This window comes from Lissotriton vulgaris, chromosome 10 (genome assembly GCF_964263255.1).
Source record: "Lissotriton vulgaris chromosome 10, aLisVul1.2, whole genome shotgun sequence".
NCBI classification, from domain to species: domain Eukaryota; kingdom Metazoa; phylum Chordata; class Amphibia; order Caudata; family Salamandridae; genus Lissotriton; species Lissotriton vulgaris.
This window is the reverse complement of record NC_141698.1, coordinates 898,142,011-898,164,042: the sequence shown is the minus strand read 5'-3', so window position 1 is coordinate 898,164,042 and position 22,032 is coordinate 898,142,011. Positions and strand designations below refer to the sequence as shown.

The 22,032-nt window shown below is 45.5% G+C and overlaps 1 protein-coding gene across 1 annotated transcript in view; it reads right to left on the bottom strand.

Moving 5' to 3' along the window:
• VPS50 (VPS50 subunit of EARP/GARPII complex) overlaps positions 1–22,032 on the bottom strand; it is a 791,964-nt gene that overhangs the window by 417,399 nt on the left and 352,533 nt on the right. Inside the window, exon 17 of the mRNA XM_086941875.1 lies at positions 14,171–14,261. Coding sequence (XP_086798001.1) covers positions 14,171–14,261 — 91 coding nt within the window. The remainder of the gene's footprint in view (positions 1–14,170; positions 14,262–22,032) is intronic.

The following is a 22,032-nucleotide window of genomic DNA, read 5'->3' as shown; positions in this document are numbered from 1 at the left end:
TCTCTATGGTGCACTTTTCTTTTGCACTAATTTCATCCTCCGTGCCAGGAAAGTAGCCGATGATGATAAGTGGGTATACCGGTAATTAACAAACCGGGAACCCCCTCGGGTGTTGCGTCCGTGAGGTACTTTCCTGGCATTCTCACATATTTTTTCTATGTGGGTGAGTCTGTACACATTCATGTTTATATATTTTAAGGCATGTCCGGACCTGTAACACAGTAAAAAATATATATTAATATTTCTTGGGTGAGCCGATATGATGTATGGCCCCATGAGTTACAGATTCGGAGAATTATATCATGCAGGCTTAATAGGGCTTTTTTTGTTTCATATGCGTTGAGTGGGGGGCTGCCCTATATAGCCTTTCTCCCCCTGACATCCCTTTTTGAGTAACCCATCATCCTTCATCAGCCAGGCTACCTTGAATCCAGTGGTGTAGAGAGCCCAAAACCAGTCCTAAGATGCTTTTTTCCAGTCCAGGGAGGATCTGGCCAGGCAGTCTGGCATGGACTGTTCCCATTGGGCGCAGGGTCAAGACTGATTTGCATATGGCTGGGTCCAAACTGGAATGGCATGGTGAGCAAAAAAACGATGGATTTAGACCCAGATCTCTGTACTGGGCTGAATATATGACATTGTTCTGCGTTCTCTCCATCAATGTTCTTTTTGCATTTGTCACCCCGAGTGGGACGGGTATGCCCAGACGTGGGTCCCGTGCTCTCCATGCCGCTGGACTCAAGCTATCCTGGCTGATGAGGGCTGAAAGCCCGAAACCGGTCCTAGGATGCTTGTTTCCAGTCCAGGGAGGACATGGCCTGGCAGTTCTGGTTGGACTGTTCCCATTGGGTGCAGGGTCAAGACTGATTTGCATATGGATGGGTCCAAACTGGAATGGCATGATTAGCAACAAAACGATGAATTTAGGCCCAGATCGCTGTACTGTGGTGAATGTATGACATTGTTCTGCATTCTGACCATCAATTATTCTTTTTGCACAATGGAAGGCAAGAAGAAGAAGAAAAAAAAATGTTTTGCCCCCCCACTATATACCATCTCTTGGATTCCCTGTCCGGTGGTGCATAAGGGAATGCTCCTTGTTAGGCAGGGACTTGGACCACCAAGCTCGCAGGGGTAGGGTGGTTGGTGAGGAATCTTGAGTCACCCGGGCAGGGCAATGGCGGTGGGCGATTGTCCTATTCACAAGAGTCTCTGTGCTGGCAATGTTCCAGGTTCCCAGAAGCACATCAGCCAAGACTTTGTTGAAAGCCAGGAGGGGTTCGGAGGAGAAGACATCGGCTGCAGGACCTCTATCAAGATATTAGTCTTGACTTCCACTGAAGGGAGCTGCAAGTCCAAGCTCTTAGCTGCTATTCTCACCACCATAGCATATGAAGGTCCATCCTCCGAAACCACAGTAGGAGAGAGAGAGCAGGCCAGATTCTGGAGAGGCATCCATTCCACTGGCCTCACCCAATTCCCCAGACCAGTCCATTTTGTGTACTGTATGGTCTTGTAAAGGGTCCAGAGACCCCTCCCAATCTTTCTCCATTCCTAGCCCTTCAAAATAGGGCTGAGGAACTGACCGAAGGGTGCTGATGGTGCCGAAATCAGCATCGGTAGGTAACGATCCAGCTACGGGTCATTTGGGATAAAAATGGGGCTGGTGCCACCTGGGGGTATTGGAACCTGCGCTAGGGAAGGTTGCAGTGGCATGACTGGCGCTGGTCAGAATCCTCCACCGTATCCAGAGCCGCTGGCACAGAACCCGATAGAGCCCCCGCTGAGCCTTTTTGGCCCAAATATGATACACATGGTATAACAAAATTCTTTAAGCCGGGCTGGGGTCGCTCCAACTCTTGGAAGGTCAGGGAAGTACGTAGCCGACCCAGGCACAGGTTCCGCAGATCAAGGCCAAAAGCATCAAGACTCCTCCATCATGTTGGTTGAAGGACGGGGAGAAATTTAAGTATGCTTCAATTGTGCTTCACTTGTGGTTCTTATGCTTCTTACCTGACTGACCCAGAGACTTGGAGTGGGAGGATGAGACCTTAGGACTCCTGGAGGGGTGCCCAGACCTTCCTCTTGACCAGGAACGAGACCTCTGGGGCAAGGAGCGTGGTGCTGAAGCCCAGGCAGAAAGCAGCTTTAGGGACCACTTCCTCAAAGCTTCCGAACCATTGCCAGCAGTCGGAGCACGACTCAGAGGCGTGTCACGCTCCAGACACCAGAGATAAATCAAGTGCGGATCCGTCAACGGCATGACGCAATGGCAGGTGTCGCACAGTTTGAATTCAGAAGTCTCCTTCAACATACTTGGAAAAACCAGTACACCATAAATCGTTGACAAAACGTTAACAAAAGCCTGTCAAAAAGTGACAAAGGGTAGCTCTCTTCACAGATCTGCGCTAGCTGGAACGGAAGAAAAAGAACTGAAGTCAGGTGGAGCCGACCTACGACACCTCCCAGCACACAAGGGTACTGCCCAAGGAGAAGTCTTTCGGATCGAGCCTGACGCCTGTGAAATTCAAAGGTAAGGAATCAATGGCTAGATGTCTCGATCAGATAATTAATTATAACTAGTGGAGCAAGAGCACTGATTCCGCCACTCAATTAAGTAGCCTTTTAAACATGTCTCAGACCTGCCAGTGCACCTGCAGTATGCAGTTTAAACTAACATTTTGACCTGGCAAAATAAACGTTCTGCTTGGCCTAAACCTTCCTTTTAAATACATATAACCCACCCTCAAGGTAGGCCTTCAACAGCCCACAGGGCAGGATGCAGTATATTTAAAATGTCAGGCATTTACATTTTTGACATTTACATGTCCTGGTGTGAAAAACTCTTATATTCATTTTTCACTATTGGAAGCCCTGCTTCTCCCATTGGATATCATTGGATTACCTTATTACATTTAATAAGTGATAACTTGCAATTGGGAGCAGGTAAAACATTCATGTTTGGTGTCTAAAGTATTGTAATTTAAAACCGCTCTTTGATGGCAAAGTCAGATTGTAAGTCACAATTCTGAAAATGCCACTTTTAGAAAGTTTGCATTTTCTGTTCAATCCATGTGGTGCCTGCAGCCTTGGGTCACATGACTAGGTATAGCTGACAGATGGTGTTTGTGTATATTGCTCTCAGACAGTGAGACAAAGGAGGAATTGGTGTTGGCAGGATGGGCCATCTCGGACTTGATAAGGGATGAAACCATCAGCTACTACACTTGCACATCACCAAGCCTCTGCCTCAGCACTCTCCCAAATGAGTTTAACATAAGTATTTTGTGCTTCCAGACACGCTGGGGCCAACGCAGGAATTTCCAAGCACCTATGGGGGTTGAACCCTGTAGAAACCTCTCCTAGATCAAAGCTGGCACCAAGGATAAATAGTGGCTCCCATACCCAACTCTTCAGTACATCTCTGGACCTGTGGACGACTCAGAAGGACTGCTGTGCTGCTCTCTGCAAGAAGTACTGCCACTCTGCTGCCTTGCTAGCTGGGAAGGAAGACTGGACCTGCACCATTCATCCAAGGCGGAAGAGACTCTTAGGGTCAGCTGACTGACCTCATGTTCTGAGCTGCAGTGACATAAAGAGCTCCAGAGACCTCCCTGCATCTGCTTAGCTGACCTGCTGCCTGGACATGCAACTAGAACTGCCAGAGCCCTGATGCACTCTGCTGGAGTGAGTTCTTAACCCCCCCCCCAAGAGTTGCCTCTCATATCCTTGACTGGTATGGTGTGGCATCAGTTGAGTTCCTTCTCCAAGAAAAGGAGCAATCCTTCTGTTTTGGGCTCCCTGGGACAACAAACGTGCCTATTTGTGGGAAGATCTTGCTGTCAGCGCCAGCCGCCAATGCAAAGCTCTAGTGAACCAGACTCTTCACGCTACAGCAACTGCTAGGGACAACCAGCAATGAGAGGGCTGCTCCTCATGTTATATGTTATGTTATATAGGGATTTGTATTGCGCTCTAATACTCTAGAGTGTCCTGGTGCATGCACAGACTGTGGGAGAGCGGGCAGAAAATTACAGAACCATTTTGAAGAGATAAGTTTTGAGAATTTTTTTCAAACAACCGATGTCGTGTGTATGCTGTAACTCCACAGGAAGGGCGTTCCAGGCAGCGGCTGCTTTCACAGAGATGGACTGGCCACCTAACCGCGCCCTACGAAACCGTGGGATGACCAGCTGGCTCCTAGTGGCAGATCGTAGAGGTCGGTTTGGCCTATACAGGACAAAACGTCTCCTGAGATACTCGGGCCCTAGGCAATGCATGGCCCTGTGAAATAGAATAAGGGTCTTAAATTGCACCCGCTGGGCCACTGGTAGCCAATGCAGATCACACAAATGTTGCCGGACACTAGATCTCCGCAAGATGTTGAACAGGAGTCTAGCCACAGCGTTCTGTATGATCTGAAGTTTCCTAACCAGATAGCCCGGAAGGCCAATGAACAGAGCATTGGCATAATCAAGGCTGGAAAGGATAAGACACGCACTACCATTTCTTTAGCCTCCCTCGGGAGCAAGGAAAAGAACCTTCGCTCATAAAATTCTCTAAGTTTGTCATGTGGCCTATAGGGACATTGTTGTTTTTCACTAACTTAGCATGAGCACGTTGCAGCTTGCCGTCTTTAATTTGCTGGTCTTTAATTTTTTTTGCAATAATTTCAAAGACTGCTTTCACATGAGAACTCATCGCTCTGTTCACTCTCTGGGATTTTGACTGAGCATTTTGTGCAAGGTCGAACAAAAATGCCCCTTTTTATTTTGTTCTGGCCAGTCCTTAGCCCTTAGACAAAACATACTGATGCAGCTGTTGTTTGGACAGTTTGGACAACGTACTTGGGTTTTTAGTGGGGTGCACGAATTGGTGACACACGCTTGGAGAGGGACCTTTCCAGGGAGAAGAGCAAGACTGCGTTTAGGCTATAGATCTATCATCCATAGGATGAGGTATGGGGTCTGCAGACAAAGCCCAAAGATCTTCTATTATATAATAATACTTCTTCTTAGTAAGGGGAGGGAGTTTGGGCAATATAGTAATTTCTCCATTGTCTTTCTATGATGACATCTCTGTTAATGATTTATGAACTGACTGCTATGCTGATAATATTTGTACTATGCATTTTCCTGCTTGTTGTGGCACGTATACTGCATGTTTGGGCACATTGGTTATAATAAATATTTTAAACTGTTTTTTGTCTCCATCAGATCTTATTGTGGATAAGTACAAGAGAGTGAGCGAAAGGGTGGGTCTTGTTACCGCGATTTCTGAGAGATCTGGGCGTTGTGTTCTGCAATCTCTAATCATTTGTTTCTCTGTGAGTGAGTAGGAGAACAAGTGCAACACTATAGCTAGTCGGTCCTGGGTTCGTGGGTACTAAGGTGGTAGGAAGACTCAGTCCCTATACACCAAGGTCCCATTTCCTGAGCATAGTTCTGTGTTTGTGCAGAATTCCTGCAACAAGTTGGGCAGGGTTTTTCGGCTTCCGGAAAATGGGGGCGGTGCGGAGCCAAACCAGGTGCAGGTTCCGAAGAATGAGGCCTTGAATGCCGAGGCTCCTTCGGACCATCAGCCAATGGACGGAGAGTACAAAGCAGGCCTCGGCTTCATGAGTGTCTTATGCCTCTTACCAGAATATCCCAACGATTTTGAATGAGACGAAGAGGACTTGGGACTCCTGCAGCAAAGCCCGGACTTTCCTTCTGATCTGACGTGGTGTCACACGCCAGGCCACAAGGAGCTTTAGAGACAGCTTCCTCAAAGCCTTCGGAGCCATGGTCCAGCGGTTGAGGGACCGCTTCCTCAAAGCCTTTGCAACAATGGTCCAGCAGTTGAGGGAGCGCTTCCTTAGCCTTCTGAGACATGGCCCAGCACTCGGAGCACCGCTTGAGTCATGGTCGCGCTCCACACATCAGAGGCATATCAAATGCGTGTCCCTCTCCAACATGGTGCAGTGACAACCGCCCCACAGCTTGAACCTTGTAGACTTCCTCGCCACAGTAAACCTTAACACCGAAAAAGGGGTTGACAAAATGTCAAAAAATTATGTCAGAAAGTAACAGAGGGTAGCTCTCTTCATGGATCAGCGCTTGACTGGCGCGGAGCTAACCAATGGTAAAAGAAAAGGGAGGCCCCTTACTCATCCAATATGGGACAAGGGGAGTCAGATATCAAAAATTAAAAAGGTTTCCTGACTAGTCATAGACCATAATACATCACAAACCTATGAGTATGATTACATGTACACAATATCATATGAGAGAAGCTCAATTTGACCTAATCATAATGCTATCATTAAAATACAATCGGTATATATTTCAACAAAGTATTAAAACAAATTATTACACATTTAAAAAAAATGATTAATAAAGACCACCAACAAGACTGTCACAAGTTACTTTAGGAAAAATTCATACATATTTATTCAGTACAATGTTATTCATGAGTGTGAGAAGTTGGCCTGGTATATAATGCTCAATAGTTCTAGTGATCACTTTGTACCATGCCAAGCAACCCTTATGATGATCTGTTGTAAGTCAACCTTATAGACCAGTTATCCTAGTGGTAACGTGGACAAAGCAGTCTTAGGCTAAACTCTGAAAGGCATGTGAAGCCAGCTGTATTACCATACACAACCCCCTTGAATACCAAATGAAAGGACTCCACACAGATATATATTGAAAATATATATATATATATATATATATTTATTAACTACAAATATCCCCTGAACTCTTTATGAGCACAGAAGCACAAGCGTTAAACAAAACACAGTTTAAAATACACAAAAGTTGCACAATATGGATGAGCCCTAGGGGCCACCTAAACCATATACTAAGAAAGTGGTATAAGAGATACCAATCGATAGGGAAACAGGCCTAGGGCCTTGGGAATCGCTGGAGCTGTTCGGGACTAGCAGTGACTAAGTCGGGAAAGGCCCGCGGGACTCGGGTGCAGTGTTTAAAGTGCACGCACTCACCAATACAAAGTCTATGGTGCGTAAAAGTTAGAAAGTTAGTTAGTTCGGAACCTTCCGAGTGACCTAGAAAGCTGAAACTTAAGACACAGGCCCTAGAGGTGTGTACCAGTGTGGGAACACCGGCGTTGCTGAGTTACCTCACCCACAGGAAGCGGGTGCATAGGGTCGAAGTAGGGTCGGGTTTCGTCACGCTGTTCGATGGTGCTTGAAGCTGAAGATGCTGCAGGCGGCTCGATGTAAAGAGTTCCGGTGGATCCAAGGGTGGATCTGAAGATGTGAAGACCTGAAAGCAGAGGGGACAGTGTTCAAAGTCACTAGCCAGTGACCACCGTGGGACCAGGATGGAACCAGGCGATGTCGGGCAAACAGGCGTTGAGGTGTAGCTTCTCTCTGCAGTCACGTGGACACCGGGGGTCGAGGACGTCCAGGAGTCGGTCACGAGCTGTCCCACGTAGGCTTCTCGCTGTTGGCGGTGTCAGCAACTTGATCGGAGCAAACAGGCCTTGGCTAATGCAAGCCACGCAGGAGTCGAAAAAGGCTTAGCACTCGGACCAGCAAGGTCAGAGCGGGTGCTCCTTTTTACAGGAGCGAGGGCAAGTCTGGAGCAACCAGACCCGCAGTGTAGTTCTTCGGTTTCGTCGCCAAGATGGCCGCTGACCACGTGGCTAGTGGCCGGGATAGCGCGTCGAGTGGCATAATGCAAAAGGGCCCCACGCAGATCGTGGAGATGCTGGGGGGCTGATCTTCGGTGCAAGGGCTGCTCGGTGATGGGGGTTCTCAGTCCCCAAAGCACAACGTTGAGGGTGCCTCTGATGCTGCGCAGTCAGCTCTTCGGGTGTCTTCCAAGATGTCCGGTCCCACGTCTCTCGGTGCCTCCACGGGTCCCTTCTTTGCAGGGACTGTGGATCGGGCTGTGAGAAGTCTGTGAGTCTGGATCTTGTCAGGCTCTGGGCTCGGGCTCCGGCAGGAGGCGGCGGCAAAGCAGACGTCGATTCGCTGGTTGGTGCCTGTGTTCACAGGGTGGCCACTCCTAGGCCACAAGGGAGATGCTCTTCAGTCTTCTGTGCAGCAGAATGTCGAAGTCCAGTCATCTTCTTCGTTTAAAGTTGATTCAGGATGATCTGAGGTGCTCTGGCACTGCTCCCACTCTTATTCCCAATCTGAGGGGTGGATCACCTGCTAGGTCCCTCCTCTGGGTGGGACCAGGAAGGGGGGCGGTTACACCCCCTTTCCTTTGTCCAGCTCCTCGCCAGGCCTGGGTCTGGAAAGTCCCAGGACCGGTTTGGACTGGCTTATGCACGGGGACACCTTGTGTGCCCCGGGCATGTCTCAATCTATTCAGCCCTGTCCTACCCAATACACAAAATCCTGTCTGGGGTGGTGCTCGCACCTCCCAAGGCAGGAAACCCTTTGTCCAAGCCTCCCTCGCTGGAAGGACTCCCAGCAGCAGGAGGTCAGACTTGTGTCTGTGGTGGCAGCATCCATTTTGTGATGCATAGGCTCTGGTTAACTTTAACCGGGGTTAAGGCTACACACATGTCGTGTCCCTCTAGAAGGGTGGAATGCTATCCCCGTCGACAGAACTGTCGAGGGGATAGTATTCCAAATCGTATGACACCTTACTCAACATGTTTTGATAAAGCCAAACCAAAGTTAGCATATAACCGCAAGGATTATAATGCACTTAAGAGTATATGGTATGGCAATATCCCGGAACAGCTAAGGGAGTGGTTCCCGACAGCTGCAGACAGGCTCAGCTCATGCTAGAGCACCATCTCACATATTTCCAAGCACTCTGCCTCCAGGATTGAAGAGGCCTTCCATAGGAGTGGCTGATAGGAACATATGTGTCCAGTTTAAGGTTAGATATAGGGATACTATATCTAAGTAAGAGGTGATTACACCAACTTACCCCAGCTGAGTGATCAGCCAGTTGTGTCAAATATGGAGGCCAGGCCAGGGGTGGCACAATACATGCCGCAGCCCCTGGTAGGCCTTGGAAACACCTATGCCCTTGGTACCTAGGGTACACTGTTACAGGGGCCAATAAGGGGAACCAGTTCTAATTCGTAATGCACCTAGAGTGCATTGGCTGTAATTTAGAGAGAGAACAGCAGGCTGTGAGTCTGATTAGCAGGCCCACAGCCACATTAAGTCATAAACCAGTGAAGCAAAAAGCAAAAATTTGTGGTGACCATAGGATAGCAGACCCTACTCTCCTACAATGAGCATTTTATGTGAAAAACAATATAAACATAATAAAATCACAATACTGGAAAATTAGCTAAAAAATAAGCAACTGCTTCTTTTTTAGCTCATTTTCCAGTATTGTGATTCTGGTTTTTAATTACATCGTGATTTTATTATGTTTATATTGTTTTTCACATAAAATGCTCATGAATAACATTGTACTGAATAAATATGTATGAATGTTTCCTACAATAACTTGTGACAGTCTTGTTGGTGGTCTTTATTAATAATTTTTTTAAACATTTGTAATAATTTGTTTTAATACTTTGTTGAAATATATACTAATTGTATTTTAATGATAGCATTATGATTAGGTCAAATTGAGCTTCTCTCCTATGATATTGTGTACTTGTAATCATACTCTAGGTTTGTGATGTATTATGGTCTATGACTGGTCGGGAAACCTTTTTTACTTTTTGATAACGGAACTAACCAATGCCACCTATTGGCGTGCAGGGGTACTTATCAAAGCGAAATCTTCCGGATCCAGTCTGAAACCTGGGAAAGTCAAAGGAAAGGAATCTGTGGCTAGATGGCTCTATCAGATAAATGCTTTTCACAATAAGTAAGTCTGACCCACTAGCTATGTCTTACAATTTCATTTTAAACAAATCAAAGCTATGTGAAATCTGACAAACATTTTCCCAATGGGCCTTCCTTTGTCATTATTGTGACACCATAACGAACACATCCTTGCTTTACTGAGCATATGAAGTTACACACATAGCAATCAGAGAAGAATTAACACTATAATTATGTAGGAGAAGTGGTTTAATAATTTGTGTGACCTTTAAGTACAAGCTCCATCCATCACAGTGGAATGTGTGTGACAGAAAGGTCAAAGACAATAGCTTCAGTCGCCTGACTCAAGCAGCTGGATATACAAATGATCACATGTGTTTGGAGAGAAAGCTCTCTTTCTGTCGAAATACAGCTTTTGACTAAAACCAATTGTACTCAAATGAACCAACACCTCGACTGAGCCACTGTTCCTATCTGTAGTAAGCATTTTTGATCACGTAAGGTCTGGCAACAGCTGTGCTGTCAAGCAAGACATAAATACAGGGACATCTCTCCACAAATATTATGACCACCAAGGACCAACAATACTCTGATGCAATGGAGCACATCAACATTATCAGCAATACAAAAGACACTAGATCCTTGAACAAGATCCCGGGAACCAACACTGACTCACTCATTACCAACATGAACAAACTACAGCAAGAATCTGGTACACTTCAGGACACAATGGCAGAGATAAAAAAACAAATTTCTGATACAGAGGATAATCCCAGTCACAACATATGGTATGTATAATGCAATACAAAGACTTGGTTTGGCTACTCAATGCAGCCCAAAATGCGAAAAGATTTTGATATAAGGGCAACAGATAACATATCTTCCTTGATTTCCCCACGAAACATGCAACACTAAAAAGAAGTATACTAATGTTTGTAATGTGCCCAGCAATAGGGATAAAATATGCCTCCAGTCGGAAAGTGAATTTCAAAACGGGCAAAAGATTCTTTAACAATTGTGCCACAGGCCAGGCATTCTCTACCTCAAAACCAGCACATATACACAAGTTTGTGTGGTGATATAATTGGCTGGGGATTGTTCAATGTACACGGTAAATATGTGGGAGCTAGTCTTAGATACTTTCTGAAGGATGTCCTTTCCTTTATGAGGTGAGCATAGTTGAGGTGAGCATAGTTGAGTTAAGGCTGAAATCTACATCCTACATCAGCTACTAAAATAGTGGTAAGCAGTAGGTGGGGCATCCCCACACCAGCTCAACTGATTACTCTATGAGTGGGTGGCAAGTGCCACCGGTATCAGCACGTTTGTGTAAATAAGCCACATTGGCTCCCACAGTTCTTTATAAGCAGTTGCTAGGACATTATTTCCTGTACAGAAGTTATAAACACAGAATCAAAAGAAGGACACACAGTGAAAATACACAGTGGGAAAATGCGGACTCTTGAAGAGAGCAGAAAGTGATCATTTTCAATTACTGTAGCATGCAATGGGGTGGATATGTTGTCTCTCACCATCAGCGGTGTTAGTGAAACTGAGCCAGGCGACGCATAATTCAGGATTTCAAGCAGGAAAAGGTGCAGGAGACTTCCAATACGAAATGTATCTCATCAGCAATAAAAACAGTCTGGAGCTAGCAGATGGTCTGGTGGTGACAGTAAAGGAACTTGCAGTGCGAACCACTATTATTAGCAAGCCACAATGTCAATGCACACAATACTGGTGCAGAACTGTACCACAAATTATCAACTTTAGTTACTCAACCTAACAACAGTATTTAATAAGCCACTGGAAATGGCTTGTCTCCTATACCCATTGTCTATAACACTTTTTGAAATTCACCCCAAGCCACACTACGTACATAAGTCCCTCAGTTCACAAAGGCCTCTGTGAAGTTGAAGAGTTGTGTTGTTTCACCACAATAAAATTGGTGCGTTTTCACGGAAAAATGCAGCTAAATAAATGACCTTGTAGCGAAAACAAAAAGTAATTATCTCTGGAAAAAATACCCATTCATATACTTAGAAAAGTAGAGAAACAACAAAGAATTGGTCAGATTCCTACTTGTATTTAGGGGTGTGGCAAGACAGGAGGTAGGTATAAAAACATATCTTAATACCAAGAAATTTAAAGCCAGTTTCACACAACACAAAATAGTGAAGCTATACGCTAACTTGTCAAGCTCCACGGCTGACGTTTTTCTCCTAAATTCTTTATCTCAGCAAACTAGGTCACCATTACCAATGGGAATATATTGACTGAAGGATTATAGTAAATGAACAAAACATTTAGATGTATATTTTTGCTTTCCAATTTCAACCCCGCAGCACAACTGCTACTAGAGTTTAGCCTGTTGAGGCACATTGCATATTGACAATGGGAAAACTACTGCGGTCTACTTCAAAGTCTTAATGAGGGATAACTGAAGTGTACGATCTGGTATGAAGTTAACTATTCATCCTCAAATAAAACTTATCTATTGTTAGAAAACTGCAATAGAATCATAGCACAATTTGAAAGGGCCAAAGACATGCTTAATAAACTTGGACATATTGATTTTAAATGAAGAGCATAAGAAAAAATGATGCTAAGGACGTTAATGGAGACTATACAAAGACTACTGAAGCATAAATGAGAAAGGTCCTGTTAAATTGGTAAGCCAAATTAGAGCTGCAGTATTACTTACAGATTCCTTCTAAGACAATAGAAAAATCTTCATGCAATTCAGTTTTCTGCTTCTTCCTATTGCAAAGTTGAGGGCCGGATGGGACAATGATGCAAGGTTTTCAAGTAGATACGGTGAACAAACTGGAATCAATAACAAATATGATTTCCACTTGCCACGTCCAACTCAAAGGACGGAAAATGTTGTTGTGGCCTGTTTGCAACGCATGAGCGTGAAGTCTCTTAAATAGGCCTGGTCACAGTGTATAGAAGCAGCAGAAATTCAATGTATTTGTTGGTTAGTTAAAAGTATTAACCAAGCTCTGGCTCATTAGCAATATCAATGACAAGGACACTTGCTCATCCATGGGAAGCCAAAACTAAACCAAGTTAGAATTAAAGGAACAAAAAGCCTTCATACATAGTACTCTTGGTTTTGAACAGTAGTCTGTTCTCTTGTTTGTGCCTTAAAGCTGTGTTAATGTAAGATTTAGGAAGATTTGAGTTACTGACTCTTGCTTACATAGGTTATTTAATTTTTTCGTTTTCTGGTATTGTAATGTAAATTTAACATTTATTTACAACAGGATGATTATAAAGGATTTACAATAAATATGAATTAAGCCATATATTGTTAATGCTTACGCATTTAAATATTTTATACAGACTAGCGACACCTAACGTTTAGTGCGCTTTACAAACAATAATAGATAAGATACAAAACGGAATATTAGTAGACCATAAAAATACATCAAGGAATAATAGAGCAGACATTAGAATAATGTCAGGGAACCATGGTTGATTGTCAAATTATGTATCTAATCTAGCCCAGGTGTAATCTAAAGAAGATAATTTTAGAGATCTCCCAAATAAGAGTAAATGGGTTTCTGTCTTTAGATCTACAGGAAGAGAGTTCCCGACCCATGTTGCCACCCCAGAGAATTTTTGATTTTGTGCAAGGAAGAACCCAAATTTTAGAAATTCCGAGTGATGTGAGGTTTTGCTCTGGATCTTCTTTGTTCTCCAGAGTTACTATGCAACTCTGTTAGGTGAATGTCTTTGTAAGTCGAGCAGCAAATCTTCAATATAATACGAGCTTGGTAGCAAATGGGGGTATTTTACACAGACATACAATTAATCACATGAATAAATACAGTATATTGTTTTAACAGCTTAAATTTGAAAACTCTGCATGGTTAGCCTTTGACATACCATGACAGATTTGGCAAATTGGTTCAATCTCCTGAATTAATGAGAACTAAATAAAATGAAATACATTCTTGTCAAGTTAATTCCCCTGAATAACAAAGCACAGAACATTGATCTCTGATGACAGTCTCTTCATTCAGGATGCAGACTGGAGTGTTTATGTGCTTCTTTATTTCTAGTGTTTCCCCGACTTGTTGGGGAGCACCAACCCAATTAAATCATCGCTTTCAAGAAACCTATGTAGATTCTACATTACTGGCTAGGCATGGTTTCCGCCACCTTAAGTGTCTGGTCTGATTTAGTAATAATAGTGTTCATAAGCAGTTGTCTAAGGAGCAGAGAGTCACCATGCTAATGCCTATTAAACTCGTGGAGAAAATGTTGTTTCTGAAAAGTTTGTCACCAGCCCCACCTTTTACTATCTCTTGTTTTTGCTTTAGTAGACTGTTCTAACAGAACAAGGAAAATAATATTTATCACGGATGACGGGACCTTCATGATGTGTCCACAATAACTTACATGCAATTGCAAAATGCTGAAGTTATGTTTTACTGGGCAAAGCTCCCAAGTTTCATTTTCCAAGAACATTCGCAGTTCCTCAAGCCGCGTTCTGAAAGAAACAAATACCTGTTTAAAACTCACTTCAAACAACATTTAAGACATGGGTCAGAAGTCGCTACATCAGTTTCCTACAATTCACCTAAGTCTGGAAACATAACACACCCAGCTTCTGTTCCAAATGGTTATTCGTCCTGGTCTCCATCATGGGTCTATTTCAGCTCAAAATATTACCTGATGATTGACCAATACATTTTCTTTATAAAACCTTTGATTTGTTTTTAGTGACTAAACATTAAGTACGTGTCAATCTGCAGTGAACCCCCAAAAATGTAAAAAGCTGACAACCTTTCATAGGGTACATTGACTTTAAAAAAGGAAAGATGATTTCAACAAGATAACACAAATCAAACAACACAGATGAAAATGTTTACTTGTTCCAACCTCCTGCTTCACGTTATATAACTTTAGTCAGCCAATGATTTCAATATGACGAATACATCATGGTTTGCAATATTCAAACAAATAAGGCTGGCCATTTTTAAATTCCTTTTACTTGTCCAAGTAATTGAATACATGCAACATAAAGGTGCTTGACAATACCTATGGTTTAGCATGCAATTCTTTTTAAAAGTCCGAACTCGTTCAAGTTATAATTGGCAACAGTATTACTTTACTAAAAACGAATAAAAATTAAAAATGTCATTGATTTCATGTTGGATCGTGCAACTTGCTGACCTGTTCTTCTCTTGCACTCGTTTGACTGCTACCAACTCTTACACATACAGAGATGCTGTGGCGGCTCAGTGTAGTTCCTAAGGAACGCTGCACAGGCCTCCCTCTTCCATGGAGTAAAGTACCAAAACAGACAGAAATGGTTACTTAATTGTACTCCTGGTTCTGCATCACAGGAATCTTAATTGAAGTCATAAACGTTTGAATGATTCCTCACTGGGTGTGTGGAACCCAGAATAATTTAAATGTATATTTGTTAACTAACAGTATGTGCATAGTACCAATGCCCATATGTTTATATGAGGTGAAGCACACTTCAAAAGTCTATCCAAAGTCAGGTTTTTCCAAACTGTAGGCTGTAAAACACTCAAGTCAATTTGCAACTAAATTGCAGCATTTGGAATGTAAAAACATACAAAGACTGTCTATCATTAATGGAAAAAAAGACAGCCTGATAGGCTTACATTATAAAGCTGTGGAGAAAAAAACCTGTTGTGCTCAGGAGCTTCCACTACCCATGATGCATTTCACTAGCAGTAACCTTTCTCAGGTAGGTCTTTTCTTCTTGCTTGTGGGAGACGAATCCAAAAACACCTGGAGGTTTTCATATCTCTGTTTTCCTGAAGCTCATTCCAGGGAAAGTTATTTTTTTCTGGAGAAAGAACGCCTCAATCACAGTCTGTTTTATTGCTCACGATCCTCCCATTGAACCAAAGAAAGTGGGTTCTTCCTAAAAATGTCCAGAAGGACTTAAAAAGTCAGAGAAGAGATAAGGCTCATGTTAAGCTTTAAGCATGATGTTGAAGAAAGAGAGGAGGAAGAAGAGTGTTGAGAAGTCATCCTGTCAACTCCCCTGCCTCTTTTAAATGCTTACACTTCAAAAAGATTTCCCAAGTGGAAGATCTAAGGAGAGAGGGAAAAGAATAACAAGAAGCACTGTCATTGCCCCCATTCTAGATAAACAAGTTACTTACCTTCGGTAACGATATACCTGTACGAAACATAGGTTAGTTATACATTCCTTACCTTAGAATATCCCCCAGGCGTCAGACTGGATCCGGAAAGTTTTTAGTCAGCAGTACTCCTGCACATCGGTAGGTGGAGTCTTTCGACTCCGCCTCAGTCATCGGCATCGTGGTCGCCCGGTGCGGAAGTTACTTAGACACCGCCCTCGCGCAATGACATCAGTTCTGTACGCGACTCTCCGCAACAGGAAAACAGACCCATGCAAGATACTGATCACTGGTGCACAAAACCTGGGCCCTGAAAGAATGTCCTTCACCCTAGCAATCAGTTTGGAGAACGGGAAGGATGGGTGGGGCGGTAAGGAATCCATAACTAACCTATGCTTCTTACAGATATATTGTTACTGAAGGTAAGTAACTTGTTCATCTGAAAGAAACAGTTAGTTATAGATTCCTTGCCTTAGAATAGATACCGCACCAATACCAACCCCGGAGGTGGGTCTGCGAACCAAGATCACACCAGAAAGTCCTGGAGAACAGAACGGCAGAAGAAGCTGTCTCTATTGACTTTGCTGCCCAGGCAGTAGTGTCTCGTAAACATGTCCAGCGATGCCCACGTAGCTGCCTGCCAGATGTCATTTAGGGGGACACCCCGTCCCAAAGCAGTAGTAGCTGCCGTCACCCTGGTAGAATGGGCACACAGCCCCAAAGGAGGCTCCTTCTTATCCAAAGAGTAACAGGCTTTGATGTATAGAACGACCCACCTGGAGATGGTCCGTTGGTGCACGGCCCGACCTTTCCTAGCACCCACGTAACCAACAAAGAGCTAGTCGTCCACCCGGAAAGGTTTGGTGCGATCCAAATAGAAGGAAGGCGCACGTTTTGGATCCAGACAGTGGAGCCTCTCTTGCTCATTTTAAGGATGGGGAGGCGGAAAGAAGGTGGGCAAAGTGATGGTTTGGCCAATATGAAAAGAGGTGAACACTTTGGAAGAAAGAAGGGTCGAGTCCGGATGAATAGCTAGAAAAGGAGGCTTGGAAGACAGAGCTTGTGACGCGCAGAGGTGATGGCCACCAGAAAGGCAGTTTTGAGAGTGAAGAGTCCGAGAGGAGAGTTATATAGAGGCTCAAAGGGAGCGCACATAAGATAGGTTAACACCAAGTCAAAGTCCCAGTAAGGCATTACGAAGGAAACAGATGAGTAATGCCCTTAAGAAATCTATTTACAACAGGGGACTTGAAAAGAGAAGGCTGATCAGGAAGCCTGATAAAGACTGAAATGGCTGAAAGGTAACCCTTGAGAGTAACAAGAGCAGAGCCCTGCTGGGCCAAAGAAAAGCGGAACAAAAGGACCTCAGAAAGAGGGGCAGAAAGGGGATCTACAGCCTTTTCACTGCACCGTGCCACAAACGTATTCCATCTGCATGCATATACCGTCTTAGTGGAGGGATGCCTGGCTGCCAAGATTAAATCACAGACTTCAGGAGGCAAGTCAAATGACATCAACTGCTGCCAGTCAATCTCCACGCAAGGAGGTGGAGGCTGGACAGGTTCAGTTGGAGGACCGGCCCCTGCTCATGCAGTGCCCTCCGAGATCTGGACGCAATCGGACAGATTCCCCTGATGCTGCACCCACTGGAACTTCAGGTCCCACTGCAGAGCCGGCATATGCTACATGGCGCGATCGACCAGCAGGATGCAGGAGGCCATGAGGCCCAGCATCCTCAGGGTCATCCTGACCGAAACCCGGGATGGAAGCTGAAAGATCGTAATCATACCCCGAATATCCTGGACTAGCTGTTTGGGAGGATAAATCAGGAACTGCATCGTGTTCAGAACTGCTTTGATAAAAAGGAGCTTCTGAGAGGGAATCAGGTGCGACTTCACCACGTTGATGGAGAACCCTAGCAAATGCAGGAGGTCGGCCGTAGTCTGGTGGTGGGAGATGACAGCCTGGGGAGAGCCCGCCTTCAATAACCTGTCGTCGAGATAGGGTAAGACTGAAACCCTGATCCGCGTAGTTGAGCTGCGACCACCGCCATCACTTTCGTGAACAACCGAGGGAAGCTGGGAACGCTAAAGGGGAGCACAGTAAACTGAAAGTGCTTGCGGCCTGCCATGAACTGCAGGCAACGCCGGTGAGCCGGCAGGATGGGGATGTGAAAATAAGAATCCTGCAAGTCCCACGCTACCAACCAGTCTTCAGGGTCAAGGGCAGACAAGACTTGAGCAAGCGTCATTATTTTGAACTTCTCCTTCCGGAGGAAGCGGTTGATGTTCCTGAGATTCAAAATAAGATGCAGGTCTTTGTCCTTTTTATGCAGTAGAAAGTAGTGGGAATAGTAACCACGATGTACTTCTGGGGCAGGAACACACTCGATGGCCCTCTTGGCTAAGAGGGACGAAACTTCCTGTTGCAGAAGGGCCAGGTGATCCTCCGACATGCTATGGTACTGAGGTGGCATTTAGAGAGGGGTAGTCTCGAAGGGGAGGGAGTAGCCCCTTCGGACTATCTGCAGAACCCACCTGTCCGTTGTGATGGTGCGCCAGTGGGGGAGGTGATGGCGGATCCTACCGTCACTGGCCTTTGGTGGCCCTGGAAGGTTGGACTAGGAGTGTTTGGAGGCTGATGCTGAGGGGGCTGTGGTGGACTGGCCTGCTCGCTGGCCCCCAGTACCACCGCTGGTGGTTCCCACATCCCCAGCCGTGCTGGTGTTGAACAGCCTGGCACGCCTGTGACTCTTCGGTAGCCACGAAAGGGGCAAAAGGCAGACTGCGCAGAGCGGGTGGTGGAGAGGCCCAAGGACCTGGCCGTAGCCCGAGAATCGTTATACGCTCTAGCGCATGGTCTGCCTTGTCGTTGAACAGGCGACGGCCATCAAAGGGCACGTCCATAAGTCTGGATTGGAGATCCCCGGAAAAAACAGTCGAACGCCACCAGGTGTAGCGCCGAAGAGCTACTGACGTGGAAATCTTCCTGCCAAGTGCGTTGGCGGTATCCAGCCCACAGGGGATGGTCAACTTCACTGTGTCTCTTCCCGAAGCGACTACATGGGGGAGAATGGCCCGCCCTCCTCCGGGCACTGAGGCAGCACTTGCGCCACTGTATCCCACATAGAGTGGGAATAACGGCCCAACAGACATGCAGTGTTTACGAACTGCAGTCTCAAGCTGGAGAAAGAAAACATGTTCTTCCCAAGTTGGTCCAGCTTCTTGGATTACCTCTCAGGTGGAGCTCTAGGTAAGGCTCCTTTGGACATAGAGGCTCGGACCACCAAGCTCTCAGGGAGAGGGTGTTGGGAGATGAAAGTGGGGTCGCCCGGTGCCATCAGGCACTCCTGTGTTGGGTCACTGGTCCAGGTGCCCAAAAGGATGTCCGTTAGGGCTTCTCTGAACGGCAGCAGAGGCTCTGAAGAGCTCATTGGTGGCGGAAGCACTTCTGTCTCCCAAAGTAGGAAGCTCGATGTGAAGAGCTTTGGCTGCCCTATGCAACACCACTGTGTATGATGCTCCCTCTTCCATAGCCAGGGTAGGAAGAGACAACATGCCTAGGTTTGGGAAGGTATCCAGATCACTGGCATCGCCCAGTTCCTCTCTCCAGTCCAGCTCATACTCCAGCTGGTCTGTCAAAGGGTCACCAGACCCCTCCCAGTCTTCCTCACCCTCCTCTGGCTGCCAATCTTGCCAGGGTGGAACACAGGGACAAAAGTACCCATCGGCGCTGGATCCGCCATCGGTGGACGCCGGTCTAGCTCTATGTCCACATTGGGGTGGAAGCCAGGGTGGAAGCCGAGGTCGATGCGGATGTGGTGCCGGTGGAATTGGTGTCGGTAGAGGTGTAACTAGGTCGACCGGCGCCGATCCGGATCCAGGCCTGGATCCAAGGGGGCCCTGCGGTGCTGAGGCCGGAGCGGTCTGTGGAAGAGCGGCGATACATCTTTGACTTCTTCTTGTGCTTCAACTTACCTGACCCCAAGGGCGAAGACTTCGACGACGAGTGGTGGTGATGGCTCGGCAATCGGTCTCACAAACTCCGAGGTTGCGACCGGGACATTGAGCGATGCGGAGAAGACTGCCGGGCCTTGAGGAGCTTTCGGGAACGCTCCGGCAAAGACTTCGGGCCATGGTTCAGCAGTTGGAGCATGGCTTGTAGTCGCGGTCGCGCTTCATGCAGTAGAGGCACACTCGGGCGGATCCATTAAAGACATCAGTCGGGTACAGGAACCGCAGGCCTTGAAACCGGGTATTCCTTGTGCACCAGGAGTCGATGATATTTGAAAAAGAAGTCGACAAAAGTCTCAAAAACTCAGTCAAAAAGTGACTGGGGGTACCGCTCTCTCCGGATCTGCCTTGCTGGTATGGAAAAAAAACGAACTGACGTCAGCGCGCAAGGGCGGCGTCTCAGTAACTTCCGCAACGTTATCCCGGCGACCACGATGCCGACGACAGACGTGGAGACGCAGGACGTCACCCACCGACGAGCAGGGGTTAATGCTGACGAAAGAACTTTCAGGATCCAGTCTGATGCCTGGGGGTATTCTAAGGTAAGGAATATATAACTAACTGTAACTTTCAGATGTTACTCCCATACAGCGTTAAAGAGCCTCAGTGCAAACAAGTTTGCCTTCGATGGTTGGTTCATCGTTGGTAATGCTTCGCAGCCTACAGTCATGGCTTTGATGAAAAACACAACACCGTCGACATTGAAGAGGCTCAGATTGCCAAAAGTGTCTCCATCAATGGTCAACGTAAAATCTAAAACCTGTGATGTCGAGGCACTCCATGATTTTTCCCGCCTCTCCTTCACCACCTATTCATTCAATTCAGCCCTTTCATTCGTCAATATTGGACTCTGCTTTATTAACACCCAGATTTTCATCATCTTGATTCACAACTACTCCTACAATTAGGCCAAGACTCTCTGAAGATGAACAACATGTGACTCCGTTAGAGGACCCATTGCCAACTCTGTGGCTCCTCTTAATTTATCTTCTCCACAGTCATGTACAACAACATTTCCAGAATTTCAACTATCAATACACATCCCCAATGGCCTCAAGAGAGACATCTATGTCACCTCCAGGTAGCAGATCTGTTCCTCCTACGGTTCCCGTGCCACCACTAGAGAAAATACCAACTTCGCCATCTAGAAGCAATCGTACTTCTGAGAAATGTTGTCTGGAAATTGTTTGAGAAAAATTCCTAACACTGCCCCTTGTGTAAACAGTCAGTTTAAGACTGCAAAAAAAATAGAAACTCCCACAACAGGATACCAATGGGATCCCTGGCTCCTGAAATTTGAGCCTTAGCCAGACTTTGATTGTCAACTTCGTCAGAAAGGGTCACCTATTGGCGCCATAGACCACTGCTCCTCCCCAAAGAGAGAGCAAAAGAATACTTATAGCAGGGAGAAAAATGTGCAAGCATGAAAAAAAGTGAATGCTACAGTCCTCCTTGACAGTTATCACAGGGAAATCTAGGAGAGAATTAGATCATTTGTAGATGACTCTCCAAAACATATGCAACAATCTTTCAAAGGGATGGTCAACCAACACTCCCTGGTGTCTTGCAAGTTGCAGCTCTTAATTGGGAAGGGTTAGCTGCCACAGGCTGTTACCATGCGGGTATCACTGCAGATCATTCTGGTCAAAATTAACCACCCTGAATCCTGGTCTACAATAAGAAATTATCAAACTACCTTTCTCTGGTATCACACTATTTAGTCAGTACACAGAGAAAGAAATTATTAAGATGAACAATGAGGCAGAGACAATAAAGGCTGTTTGTCTGGAGAAAAGGAAACATTCTCAAGCAACAATATAAGTCAAACGATGCCTGATATTACCCACGGAGTGTTGAATCTCCTCACTAGACGGAAAAGACACAATAACAGAAAGTGCAGAGGTGTCCACGCAGCAACAAGATATCGAAACAAGAGAACATCTCCATGACAATCTGATTCTGGTGAAAGACACTTCTACAGGAACAGACATTTACAACCAAGTAACCCCCCTTCTGTTTTTCAGTCTGTTGTGGGAAGCCATATCATGGCACCTGGCAGATAGGAGTTTGAAAACATTGAACAAGTGGGTGCCAACCATAGTAGTTCCATCAGAAAGAACAT